The 14,520-nt window shown below is 46.5% G+C and overlaps 1 protein-coding gene across 2 annotated transcripts in view; it reads left to right on the top strand.

Annotated features, from left to right (window-relative positions):
* The first annotated feature begins 12,889 nt into the window (after positions 1-12,889).
* The window catches only part of EP300 (E1A binding protein p300), a 66,465-nt gene continuing 64,834 nt past the window's right edge, over positions 12,890-14,520 (top strand). For both annotated transcript variants that reach the window (XM_057741524.1, XM_057741523.1), the window contains exon 1: positions 12,890-14,245. In XM_057741524.1, the coding sequence (XP_057597507.1) occupies positions 14,152-14,245 (94 nt within the window). In that variant the 5' untranslated portion in view covers positions 12,890-14,151. The remainder of the gene's footprint in view (positions 14,246-14,520) is intronic.

The following is a 14,520-nucleotide window of genomic DNA, read 5'->3' as shown; positions in this document are numbered from 1 at the left end:
TGGAACCCCCTGCCCAAGGTAGATTAAATCTCCCCTCCCTCCTGTGTGCTCCCACAGCACCCTGTGCCCACCTACTCCTCTTGTAGCATGAGATACGGTAACCTCACTCCTTCCTGGCCCCAAAGTCCCACAAGGTCAAGGACAGGGTCTGGTTGTCTCTGTTCCCTCGGTTTGGTGATCCCTGGCATGAAGTATGTGATAATGCTTGGAAGATGACTAAATGAAAACATGAACACATGTGTTGGATTTTCTACTATCTGTTTATCCAAATCAGCCAATCTTCTACATTGCTGCCAGAGTTATCTTCCTATCAACAAGATTTGATCATGTGACTTCCTTGCTTATAAAACTGTACTGCCTCCTCTTTGCTCTTACTTAGTCTCAGTCTAATTTCATCCACTCCTTTGACCTCAGGCACTGTTTGTATCCTGACGATGCCCAAACTTCCAGCCCAGAACTTTCTCCAGTTTTATATATAACACTGCCTATTGTACTTAACCTACTCAGGTAGGGTCTTGTAGGGACGTTAAATTGGAAGAATCAGATGCCCATTTTCTTCCTCAAACCTTCTTCCTCTCTTGCGTTTTCTCTCAATAAAAAGCATCATCAACCACTCATTTGCCCAAACCTGACACCTGGGAGTCACCTTTGAAATGGGTTAAGAGCATGAACTTGGCAGCTAGATAAATGGCTTCAAATGCTGATTCTGCTACATAGCACCTATGTGACTTCAAGCAAGTTCCTTAACCTCCTTTAAATCTGTACACTCTCACCATGGCAGACCTACCTCCCCAGGTCACTGAGATGGCTGAGTGATAGAGTCACGCCAGGTACTGGGCAGGTACTACCACGTGGCAAGTCCTTACCAAACATTAGCCTTTATTCTACTGATCCTCTCTCTCCTTCACCCTGTCATCCAACCCCTAAGTGTAAATTCTACATTCTCAGTATCTCTGGAATCTGTCCCATCCTTTCTATCCCCACAGCCACCATGTTGATCCAGCCACCTGTCCTCTATCACGTGATGACGGCAGAAGCTTCCTAACCAGTCTTCTGGACTCTGCTTTTCTCCCCTAGCAATCCTCTCCCCATATTTCTTCTGTGGCTTTTTCTGAAAACCAACTCAGTTCATGTCAACTTCCGGCTGAGCCGAACTTCTTTCAGTTCCTCAAATGGACAGAGCTCTGCTCTCCCTCCACAAATGCTGTTTCCTCTGCTGGGGCCTGTGGTCTCTGTAAGCCACCTCCTCGGGCTGGGTCCCTCTTCTTTCTGCTCCTCATGTAAACATCAGCCTGCCTGCCCACCTGCAAGGCTCTGTGAGACGTCCCTGCTCTGTGTCACTTTCCTCCAAAGTGCCTCAATGTTCCCTATATTTATAGCACTCATCACATGTTACCCCAGTGATGGTTTCAGTGACTGTCACCCGTTACTCGACCAGGAGCTCCATAAGGCAAAGTTTCTGTTTCGTTCACCACCATATCTCTAGGATTTAGCACAGGCCTGGCTCATAATCGGAGCTCAATACATTTTAAAATTATTTAACTTACTTTTAGGTGATATGTGCACCTGGTAGAAAATCCAAAAGGTACAAAGGGACACAGAGCAAAAATAAGTCTCTTTCCACCCAAATTCACCAATCACCCACTATACCTATTTTCATGAGGATCCTTCCAAGATATTCTGTGCAAATACAAGCATATATACATATATACTGTAGGTGCAGTAGCATATTATACACAGTATTCTACACTTGGCTATTTTCTTTCTTAACAATATATTTTGAAAGGTATTTCTTTTCAGCCTTTATAATTTTTTCTTTTATCTTCATGTTTCTTTGTAAAGATGTATCATAAATTATTGAAGCAGTCCTCAGCCAATAGGTATTTAAGTTGTTTTCAATCCTTTGCTGTTATAAAGAGTTACCCTGAATATCCTTGAACGTGTCATTTCACACATAAGTGAATACAGACCTTCCTGGACCTTAAGACGGGGTTATGTCCCTATAAACCCATCATAAGTTGAAAAGATCGTAAGTCAAAACTGCATTCAATACACTTAACCTACTGCACATCAAGCTTAGCTGAGCCTCCTTTAAACATGCTCGGAACACTTACCTTAGCCTAGAGTTGGGCAAAATCATCTCACATAAAGCCTATTTGATAATAAAGTGTTGACTATCTCATGTTATTATTTGAATATGGTACTGAAAGTGAAAAGCAGAGTGGCTGTCTGGGTCCAGAATGGTTGTAGGTGTATTGGTTGTTTACCCTCGTGATTGCGTGGCTGATGGGAAGCTGTGGCTGCTGCCCTGCCCAGCATCCTGAGAGAGTATTCTCCCAAATACTGCTAGCCTGGGAAAAGATCCAATTTCAAAATTTGAAGTATGGTTTCTACTGAATGAGTGTCGTTTTCACACCATCCTAAGGTTGAACTATGGTAGGTTGGGGACCATCTGTATATCATAGGATAATTTCCTAGAAATGAAATGGCTGAGTCAGACCACACATGCATTTCATAGTGTATAAGATGTGTCAAACTAATCTAGAAGTTCACCAATTTACACACCCATCTGTAATGTACTACTATACATTCTTCACATGCTTGCCAACACAATGTTATCAAACTCCTTGATCTTTGGCCAGTTTGATAATAACAAAAAGAATGCCATCATAGTTTTGTCATCTCTTTTTATAATTGAAGGTGAGCATCTTATATACTTAAGATCCATTTGCAGAGTTAAAGGACAAATGACAAAATTACAAATCATCGATCAGACAAAGACAAATGAACCAACGGAAAATTGAACAAAAACTTGAACTGGCACTTCATAAAAGAACTCCAAATGGGCACTAAGGAAAATACAAATTAAAATCACACCAAGACTGCACTGCATACCCACTAGAATAGCTAAAATTAAAATGTCTGGCAACACCAAATGTCCTCAATGATGCGGAGCAATAGGAACTCTCATATACTGCTGGCAGGAGTGTAAATTGGTAAACTGCTCAGAAAAACTGAAGATATGAATGCCATATATCCCAGAAAGTCCACTCCTGGTATTTATACTCCTTGAGGAAGACTTGCCCATGTGTACCAGGAGTTATGTAAATGAATTTCAGAGCAGAACTGTTCCTAAAAGAACAGAAATGTAAAATCTTAAATGTCCATCTAAGGTAGAGTGGAAAAATCAATTGTAGTTTATTAAGACAGTGGAAAACCATACAGCAATAGAATGAACAAATCACAGCTTCATGCATCCACATGGCTGGGTTGCATAAAAATGCTGAGCTAAATAAGTCACAAATGAAGAACATGATTCTCCTTATATCAAGGTTAAAAGCAGGTGGAGCTAAACTACTGTACAGTGTCTGAGGATGCAAACATAGGAGGAAAAACTATATTAGAAAGACTAGGGAATGACAATGACTGAAATCAGTTAGTGGTTACATCCTCAGAGAAGCAAGGGCTGTGTGATAGGAGAGGCCACCCAGCCAGGGGCAGGGCTGCTAAGATACTGGCTTTATTTATTTTTTTATTTTTATTAAAAAATTTTTTTTTATTTATTATTATTATTTGGCTGTGTTGCGTCTTGGTTACTGTGCCTGGGCTGGGCTTTCTCTAGTTTCAGAGAGCAGGGGCTACTCTTTGTTGCAGTGCATGGGCTTCTTATTGTGGTGGCTTCTCTTGTTGCAGAGCACAGGCTCTAGGTGTGCGGGCTTTGGTAGTTGCAGTGTGTGGGCTCAGTAATTGTGGCTCTCGGGCTCTAGAGAGCAAGTTCAGTAGTTGTAGCACACAGGTTTAATTGCTCTGTGGCATGTGGGATCTTCCCGGCCCAGGGATGGAACCTGTGTCCCCTGCATTGGCAGGCAGATTCTCAACCACTGTGCCACCAGGGAAGTCCCAATACTGGCTTTATTTTATTTCATTACCTGGATGATGGTTCCACAGAGTGTTGGCTTTGTCTTTAAAATGTACATATATGTTTCATACACTCCTCTGTGGGTATGACGTATTTCACACTATAAAAACTAAAAAGGTTCAGAATAGCACTTCACTAAAAAGAAAAAAGTTTAAAAACTACAAAGAAATATACATTTGTTTCCTCATATGTGCGCTGATTAGCTCTAGGAGCACATGAAAGAAACTGGTAAAAAAGATTGTCGCTGGGGTGGGGCACTGCATCACTGGGGGACAAGAGTAGGAAGAAGAAGATAAACCATGTTGCAGTGCCAAACCATGTTAATATATTACCTTCTTAAAAATACATTTGCATCAGGAATTCCCTTGTGGTCCAGTGGTTAGGATCCGCGCTTTCACCGGGTCGGGGAACTAAAAGCCCGCAAGCCAAGTAAATAAATAAATATATTTGCATTTTAAAAAGTCCTGTTGGTATTTCCTTTCCTGTTCTATTGTTTTAGTTTTCTATTGCTGCCTAACAAGTTACCACAAATTTAGTGGCTGAAAACAATATGTACATTTATTATCTCACAGTTGATGTGGTCAGGAGCCCAGGCATAGCTTAGCTGGGTCCTTGGTTCAGGGTCTCTTAGGGCTGCACAAGGTGTCAACTGGGCTACCTTTTCATAGGGAGGCTTGAATGGGGAAGACTCTATTTCCAAGCGCCTTCAGATGGTTGTAGGATTCATTTCCTTGTAGCTCTGTGGCTGAGGGCCCAGGCTTTGTGTTGGCTGATGGCCTCCTGCAGTTCCTCGAGACCACCCACAGTCCCTTCAGGTGGTCTTCCTCAGTGTGGCTGCTCTTGGTTCAGTCGTACATAACACAGCACGATCTAGGCGTGTCATCCTTGGCCGTGTTTGACTGGTTAGAAGGGAGCCACTGATTCTGCCCACACTTAAGGGGAGGGAATTACACAGAAGCATGGACAACAGGAGGTGGGAATTACTGGGAGCCGCCTTAGGGCTTGTCAGCCACAACTGTTTATTGTTTGGGGAGGTTTTTATGCCCAATTTCTTTCTTTCTTTTTTTTTTTTTTTCCTTTATTTGCAAGACCCCTGTGGATAAGTTAACCCTTTGTTTGCCACATGAGATGCCAGTTCAAACCATTCTTGATAAATTACTACATGACTTCGTGAATCTCCTATTAGTTGCTCTACACACTTTTAGCTACAGCAACAGTGACTGCGTCAGGCCTTTGTAGAGTCTGTTTCCCTTACCTGGGAAGCTGAGCTGGGTCAAAGCACAGAATTTAATTAAGGATTCAAGGATGGGTGAGAATATTGATTTGGACTTGACTTGAAATTGCTCTGACTTTGATTTATGCCAAGATGAGCCAAAGAAGGAGTGCAAAGGATAAACCTGCAATGAGGCTGCAGGTAGGAAGACAAGGCAGGTATTCCACCTGAATCTCATGGAGCTGCACGTGAAGTCCTACAGAAAAGATGCCTATAGGTTGGCAGAGTGGGGAACCCTGGGTCTGCTGCCTGTCCACCTCTAATGACCTCAACACCCCAAACATCTTATGTCACCAGGTGATACATTCAGCTCCCCAGTAATCCACTTTACCAGTGGCCATTGTCAAGGTTCTTTTTTTTTTAATTAATTGATTTTATTTATTTCTTTATTTCTTTGGCTGTGTTTGGTCTTCGTTGCTGCATGCGGACTTTCTCTAGTTGTGGTGAGCGGGGGCTACTCTTCATTGTGGTGCGCAGGCTTCTCCTTGCGGTGACTTCTCTTGTTGTGGAGCACGGGCTCTAGGCGCACGGGCTTCAGTAATTGTGGTATGTGGGCTCAGTAGTTGTGGCTTGCGGACTCTAGAGTGCAGGCTCAGTAGTTGTGGCACAGGGGCTTAGTTGCTCCGTGGTATGTGGGATCTTCCCGGCCCAGGGATCTGACCTGTGTCCCCTGCATTGGCAGGCAGATTCTTAACTACTGTGCTACTAAGGAAGTCCCATTGTCCAGGTTCTAAACTTTATGTTTGCTGTGCTAGCTCTGGGCACTCTCCCCTTACCTGTGCCTGGACTACAGAGCCAAAGAGGTGTTGCTCAATTATTTCACATAGGCCTCTCTCGCTTTCTCTCTCTCTTTTTTTCTTTAACAAGGATAACCACTCTGAATCATTGAAGACTCACTCCTAGGCTGTCTCCCAGAGGGACATCACAACTTCCAGGCCAAGGTAGTCATACCATCATCTTTGTGAACCTCTGTGTTAGCCTTCCCTACAGAGTATTGTAATTGATCTATTACATTCACATTTCTGTTTCTTTCATTCCACAGCAAGACCCTCCAGGGTAAGGACCGAGTTTGATTTCCCCACAGACCTATACATCCAGCTGTCCATGGGAGATCTCCATACAGGTGTCCCACAAGCACATCACCATGTCCAATGCTGACCTCACCTGAGCATCCCCTCTGAGTGTCCAGATAGCACCCAAGCCTCTTTCATTGCTTCTTGTATATTAGATTGTAGTTTCCTGTTTACAAAACTATCCCTCCCATTAGATAGTGAGCAACTGAGAGTGGAAACTGTGTGAATTTTATTTATCTTTGTATCCCTGGAGGCTGCTATGTAGGAGCTATTCAATAAATAAATGCTCACTGAACTGAACTAGATATCTGTATCTTCAGGGCCAGGTACTGTGCAGGTACCTCCGAAATGCTCAGGACATGTTCGTTACATTCGATTCTAGGAAGGGTGCTTCTCTCAGAGCCCTCTGCCCGCCCTCCTTCTCTAGCAGGCTTGGATTAACACTGAGAGCCAATAGTTTGTCACATAGCAACAATAGTAAAGAATGAGCTACTGCCGAATAGAGCAGAAGCTTGCCTGCCGCAGACAGCAGAGCAGAGCTATTTTGAGATCCTTTAGGTAGAGTCACAGTCTGATAGGCCCACACATTGTGGCGATAGTTACCCTCCGCTTAGGGGTACAAGGCATTGAAAACATCTTATTTGCATATCTGTCTCTTTTGCCATCCTTTGGAGCACCGTTTTAGAATACAAAGTACCAAATTTTAGGTCATGGTTTTTCTTATTTTGCAGTCAATCAAATTTTTATTTGCAACATTACTAACATATTTGAACATTCTGCTGAATTACTGTACAGATGTGCTAGTTTATAGATCCAATGACCACAAAACCCAAACGAAAAAGCAGGATTTAGGTCTCAGCCCAAACTTCCCAGCATGGCACACAGGGTCCTTTGTGGCCTGGCCAGGCCCTCTGTTTCAGGACCATCTCCTGCCTGGCTGCTCTCATTAGCATCTGCTCCAGCCTTGGTGAGCAGTGTCAAGGCACCAATGGGACAAGTGCTTTCGCTCATTAATTATCCCTCCTTGTTTGCCTTGTTTGCCTCTGTCGCTCTGTCGAGGAACTATGTACCTCTGTGCGTTTTCTTTCCAGCGAGATAGTGTGCCCGGAGGAGAGGAAGAGTGTTTTTCCCATGTTGGTATCCACGGTACCCAGCAAAGTACTGGGCACAGAGAAGATGCTCAGGAAAGGCTGGTTCAGGGTGTAAGGAATGCAAGTTTCTCGGTTACGTGAGACTCTGCTCATGCACTTCCATCCTGATGGTGGGACACGGTGCCCAATGATGTGGGCAGTTACAAGTTCTGTGGCTGTGGCACTCTGTTTCTTGTTTTATAGAAAAGATATTGTGAGTATGTGTTTATGTTTAGAACTTTCTTCTCCCTTCATTCTTCATTCATTCCTTCAACAAACAGTCATTGGCTGTGAATTCTGGGGCAGTTCCTGTACAAGGTGCCAGAGATATGAGGAAGCTGTTTCCCACCCTAAGGGTTCAGTGGTAAGAGGCCTGTATGTGATGCTGGAAGACCTGAGTTCAAGCCTTCCCTTTGCCTCAGTATGGGGTCTCATGAAGCACATTGTACTTGCTTCAGAGCCCCAGTTTCCCAGATCATTCATGAACACTTATTCTCCTTCCGTTGTAATTATAAACAATTTGGGTTAAGATATTCAAGATCTCAGGAGAGAGGAAGATTGGCTGGCACCTTGACAGGCAGAAAAAAAAGACCATGCTCTTTTCAGGGCCAGAAAGTCCTTGTTACTGCAGTAGAACCGATGAGGATGGGCAGAGAGACACCGACCCAGACTAGCTTCGCAAGTCAATGGTGTCCATGAATTTGTTCAAGAAATTTGAGTTGAGTTCTTACTATGCATCAGGTCCTGAGGTAGGAGCTGGGGAGAGAGAGATGCACCCTGTGGTTACCCTTCCTGCTGCCCCAGGGAAAGGCCAACAAGGACTGTAACAGTGTGGAATGGGAGAGCACTTCAGAAGTCTAGGATGCTCGCCATGGGAGGGCACGGGAGGAGTGGGTAACCTGGACTCAGGGGGACTGGGGAGGACTTTCAAGGAAAGGGGACATATAAGCTGAGACCTGAAGGGTGATTAGGAATTAGGTGGGGAAGAGGAATGAGGGTGGTGAGTGTTTCAGACAGAAAGAATGTACGTGTGACTGTCCCAGGGACAGAGAAAGCATGGCACAAACAGAACAGAAATAATTCCACTTGGCTGCAAGGAGGGAAGTTGAGAAGAATAGGACAGGTAGGCAAGGGCCATTTCTTGAACATGAAACTTTACCCTAACAGCAAAGAGGAACTATTGAAGATTTTTGAAAAAACACTCTTTGGTTATGATTTTACACACCACAAAAATTCATAATGTAGAATGAAAGCTCCCCAGATCATTGCTTTCACCCAGACGCTGGTAACAGTTGGGTGCATATTCACTCTGTTTCTAACCCATTATTATTATTAATTACATTTGTAACATTAGAGCCATTCTTTACCTGCTGTCCTATAATTTTCTCTTTGTCCTTAGCAATAGATGGATATCTTTCCATGGTAGTGCATATCTACCTACTAGATTTTAAATGACTGCATAATACCCCATCACTGTAAGGCTGTTTGATTGCTTCTTACTGTGGTAAAATATATATATATACACATATGTATTTTAAAATAAAATATATATATGAAACAAAATTTATTGTTTTAACCATTTAAGACTTTTTAAATAAATGTTGGTCAAATACACATAACATAAAAACATTTACATAATAACATTTACATTTACCATTGTAAATTTTATATGCACAGTTAGTGGCATTAAGTACATTCACACCATTGTGCAGCCATCACCACCACCCATCTCCAGAAGGTTTTCATTTTCCCAAACTGAAACTCTGTACCTTTTAAACACTAACTCCCCATTCCTCCCAGCCCCTGGCAAACACCATTCTACTTTCTGTCTATATGAATTTGACTCCTCCAGGTACTTTATATAAGTGGTATCATACTCATAGTTTTGTTTTTTTTTTTTCTTTTTTAACCATTCACATAGAGGTGGGCTGTTGGTTTATTTCCCCTTTTTTGGGTGGGGTAGGGGCTGTCACAAGGCTGGTAGGGACATTCTCATCTCTGTGTACTTGTAGAATACACCGTAGAGACACTGGCATTTTCAAAGTCTGTAAACACTCAGTATGAACCTAAGCTTTTGTACCATGCTCTATTCCCACTAACAGTGTATGAAAGCACCAGTCCTCCACATCCTTGCCAATATCAGCTATTAAAAAATTTTTTAAGTTCTTTATTGGAATATATATAATTTTTTTTAAAGAACAGATCTTATTAAATGTGTGATATAAAAAAATGTGGAGACTTCCCTGGCGGTTCAGTGGTTAAGACTCTGTGCTCCCACGACAAGGGACATGGGTTTTGATCCCTGGTCGGGCTAAGATCCTGCATTCCATGCAGCATGGCCAAAAAAAAAAAAAAAAAAAAAAGTGTTGTTGCAAACGTGGACAACATTTTAGAGTATATAATAAGCCAATAATTCCTTGTGACGGATGTGCCACCACTTTCACAACTGCGTTTATGTTCACACTTGCAGGAGCAACCCAAGTTTGTGAACCATTTTTCCTTTGATGACAAATGCTTTGGAAAAAGGTTGCTGAGGCCACCTGTAAGAGTTTTTTTTTAATTTAATTTCTGTGAACAGGCAATAGTTGCACGTGTTCAACATCCTTGATGTGGAAGATAATTCAGGTAGTAGAATGCATAGGACTTGACTGGATGTGAGGAAGAAGGAACAGGGAGGGCTACGTGGATTCATGGGTGGTGCCCAGATATCCAGCTGGACAAATAGAGGGATGGTGGGGTTATTCACAGGAATGAGAAATACAAAACAGAAGGTATAGATCCTGGGTAAAGGGGGCGGGGATGAACTAAGGCTATGGTGCCAGTGGGTAGCATCTTGACCAGATTCAACTGATGGATTCACTCTGGGGTAATACCATTCTCCTCCTAGTCTTGTGCTCACCATCTAGGGGTCTCCTTTTGGCAATCATGGCACTTGGGAAGCTGGATTAGTGATCAAAGGTTTCAAGGTGAACAAAGAACGTCTTAAAGGAGTTGGACGACCCTGTGAGACATTTCCTTCTGACTGTGGAGAAACTAGTGTGGTAGCCCAGGAGCAATCGCCATTCTCTAATCACCTTACATGCAGTGATCTCATTTTCATTCTCCTAGCAACTCTCTGAGTTAGGTAAAACCATTTCCCTTTTAGAAGGAACGACCAGCAACAACTAAGGTGTACTGAGTACTTATTGTATGCCAGGCACTGTATTAAGCATTCACAAATTATCATGCTTAATCTTCACAACAGTAAAGTCAGCCTAATCAAGAAACCCATTTTACCAATGAGGAACCAAGTCACACAGCTGCCAAGTGACAGAGCCAGGATTTAAACCCAGTCCTGGCTGACTTCTCACCTGGTAGTTTCTCTTCTCTGGTGTGTCTCCCTTCCCCACCCTCTCCCACCACCCAGCTACTGGCAGGCAATTTCTTCTTCATGAACACACTCTTCATCTACACGGAGCGCTCCACAATTGATTAAATTTTCATTTGATTAGGCTAGATATAATCCAAGCGGAAGATTCAATCCTGTGTTTTTGAAAACATCTGCAGTTTCCCCTTGATTGCATTTTGTGTGATAACATTCCTCCAGCCACTCCTAACATGGCTGACTTCAGTGTCAGACTCAGGGTAAAGACCCAGAGGAACCAATCCCAGGCAGGAGTGCCATGCATCAGAATTTCCCGTTTACAGAAGAGCCTTCCCTTCGGGGCAGGTCCACGGGCCCTGACTCCTCTCTGCAGAATCTTCTGGTGAGATGTTCCTCAGATCTTCTTTGATAGGTTTCCTGTACCAAGTCCCACTGTATTTTGGGCTAGGTGGGCCAGGGATGTTTGAATGCTGTTTAGCCTCAAGCTACATCCTCTGCAAAACTAGGCAAATCTTTCCCCAAAGGTCAGGAACTCTTCAAAAAATCAAATAAGCAACCTCCCAGGAGGAAATTAGGGGCGAAGTTCCCAGGTGTTCTCCACATTGCTTTCCTCTGTCCTCTTTACTGTGAATGTAGGTATAAACTATTAAAGATAATTGAATCATTCCTGAAGGCCAGTTCTGATCTTAGCCCAACGTGGTGATTCCATCCTGTAACAACTTTAAGGTAAGTTGGTACTGTCTTTTTCAATTTGCCTGCTTTTCTACTGAAGTTTGGGGTGAATTAGGCCTGAAATCACACAACAGAATTCATCCTTGTTGGCAACCTGCGTTGCTTCATTAAGATTTTCACTCCTACATTCTTATTTATTCTCCTGTTCATGCATTTAAAAGGCAATAAACAACATCAACAAAAAACCAAAGTAAACTCGACAATAAGCAAACATCAGCTAAGGAGCATGAGATTTGAAATATGTTTAAAAGCTTTTAACTATCTCTAGATACTGGTTTGGGGTTTCCTTGGGGAGACCTTGCCACCAGTTTACCCAAGGCCAAACACAGACAAATCCTGTAATGCGTAGGAATGTGAAGGAATGCTGGTGAGGCCCTCCTCTGCAAAATTATCACACACACCACCTTTTCTTTGTATTCAAGCATTTTCCTCCATCGTTACATTTTTGCTTTTTTCCATCCTTACATTACCTTTAGCACAGTATGTTTCTGCTTTTTTCCCATAATCATGTTATCTTTAAGGCACTGCCTAAACATGGTCTTTTTTTGAAGCTGGTTTATTGAGAGTGGGTTAAAAGAAACACTCTAAAATGTTATCAGGTCCTGGATGTGTTCCGAAAAATAATTCAAGGCTCCTTTGGTAAGAGTGCTACCTGGTAAGGGGCACGTGGACACGTGGTGGGCAAGAAACGAATTTAGATCTGGTATTAAAACATCTTCCCACTGCTGTGATGTTTGTTTCCTGATTATCAAAATAATATATGTTCATTGATAAAAAAAAACTGTAAAATTAAGAGAAAAAGGAAACAACTCGTAATTGGTGTGACTTTCGGATGTGAGCCCTTCCCTTTGGGAAAGCGATGGAGAGGAACGCACTGTCTCTGGCCTCGAATACCGGGCGGCGGGGTACCCCGTCTGGTAAATTCAACGGAGTTCGAAAGACCGGCCGCCCAAGCGCCCGGGGCGCAGGGCCATCCCCAAGGCGCTCCTATTCAGCCACCTGTGCGGCGACTTGGCGCCTTCCCGGAGTAGCTGCCGGGCCCCGTCACCCCTAGTTCCCACCGATCTCCTACGCAGGGACCCAACCCAGGCACCTTCCCCCGTAAGTGTCCACCGACTGAAAATAGATCGCGAGCCCGCCCCTGACCCCCCCCCCCAAATCCTCCCCTTTAAAGGGAGCCACCGGGTGACGCCGGGGGGAGTTTGCGGAAGCGCCAACCGCGTTGGGGCCTTGGGCGGATCCCGTGATTGGAACCGGCCCCGCCCCCGGGTCCTCTTCCCCCATTGTGTGAGCGACTCGGGCCCAGGCCCCGCCCCCCGCCTCCTCCCTCCGGAGGCCGAACCCCTCCCCTTTTTTTCACCCCCACCCCTTGGCTCATTTCCGGCCGCCGCTGCTACCGCTAGCCTGTAAGGAGGATTCGGCAGAGGGAAGAAACAACAGCCGCCATCTTGTTTGTGTGCTAGGCTGGGGGGGAGAGAGGGCGAGAGGGAGCGGGCGAGAGTGGGCAAGCGGGACGTCGGGCTGAGTGCGAACTGCGGGAGCGAGAGTGCGGAGGGGAGCCAGGCCGGAGAGAGGCGGCAGGGGCCGAGACAGTGGCAGGGGGCTCGGGGCGCACGGGCTAAGGCGACCCCCAGCCGCCTCCCGCCCGCACACACCCCCACCGCGGCCCGGGAGCCGGGCCGGCGTCGACGCCTAGGGGGGACCATTACATAACCCCGCGCCCCGCGGCGCCTTCGCCCGCCGCCGAGGGCGGCCCCGAGCGGAGCCCCGGGGATCGGGCGCTCCCGGCACCTGGCCGCCGGGGGTGCGGGCCGTAGCGGCGGCCGTATTTATTTATTTTCCGCGGGAGGGGAGGGCGAAGGAGGAGAGCGCGGCGCGAGAGGAAGCCGCCTGCGCCGCCCGCCAGAGCGGGGCCTCCTCGGTGGGCTCGGCGTCGGCGCGGGCGGGCGGGCGGCGCTGCTCGGCCCGGCCCCTTCGGCCCTCTGGGCCGGCGAGCTCCGCGCCCGGCGTCCTCGCCGCGCCTCCGCCGCCCGCCGCGCGATGTGAGACGGCGGCGCCAGCCTGGCTCTCGGCTCGGGCGAGCTCTCTGCGGCCATTAGGGGCCGGTGCGGCGGCGGCGCGGAGCGCGGCGGCAGGAGGAGGGTTCGGAGGGTGGGGGCTCAGGTCCGGGAGGGGGCACCGGGAGGAGGTGAGTGTCTTTCGTCGCCTCCTCCTCTCCCCCCTTTTCGCCCCCGCCTCCTTGTGGCGATGAGAAGGAGGAGGACAGCGCCGAGGAGGAAGAAGCTGATGGCGGCGGCGGAGCTCCTAGAGACCTCGGCTGGGCAGGGACCGGCCGCGGCGGGCCGGGGACTGCGCGCCTAGAGTCGCGAGTTCTCGGGGGTTCGCCGCAGCGGAGCGCTCGGCGCATTTGTGTGCCTGTGTCCTCCGGGCCTGCGCCCAGGCCCGGCCCCTCGCACTTGCCCCTGCCTTTTCTATCGAGTCCGCATCCCTCTTCAGCCACCGCGATCCGGCGGAGAGAAAAAGGAACTTCCCCCACCCCCCTCGGGGGCCGGCGGAGCCCCCGAAGCCCACCCCAGGGATCCGGGCGGGGACGCCGGGCTGAAGAAGAGATTTCCCGAGGATTCTCGTTTTCCTCGCCCGTATCTCCGAAAGAATTAAAAATGGCCGAGAATGTGGTGGAACCGGGGCCGCCTTCAGCCAAGCGGCCTAAACTATCATCTCCGGCCCTCTCGGCGTCCGCCAGCGATGGCACAGGTTAGTCTTGGGAGCCCTGGCCTTCCACCACCTCCTTAATCTTTTCTGCTCGCTACACCTTTATTCGTCCATATTTTCTCCCATTCTCTTCCTAGTTCTCTGCCTCTTGATTGATTTTAAAGGTGTTTGAATGAGCTGGTCGAGGCCGTCCAGTAGCCCAACCATTTTCTTTGCTTCCTAATACATTCATTGCAACACTGTGTCATATCGATGTGTGTTCTGGAATTAGAGCTCTTGAGTGGTGTGGTAGAAATGGCCTTTATTGTTGTTCCCGT

The sequence above is a fragment of the Hippopotamus amphibius genome, chromosome 7, assembly GCF_030028045.1.
Source record: "Hippopotamus amphibius kiboko isolate mHipAmp2 chromosome 7, mHipAmp2.hap2, whole genome shotgun sequence".
Classification (NCBI taxonomy): domain Eukaryota; kingdom Metazoa; phylum Chordata; class Mammalia; order Artiodactyla; family Hippopotamidae; genus Hippopotamus; species Hippopotamus amphibius.
The sequence above is the reverse complement of the archived record's forward strand: the minus strand, read 5'-3'. Positions and strand labels throughout refer to the sequence as shown.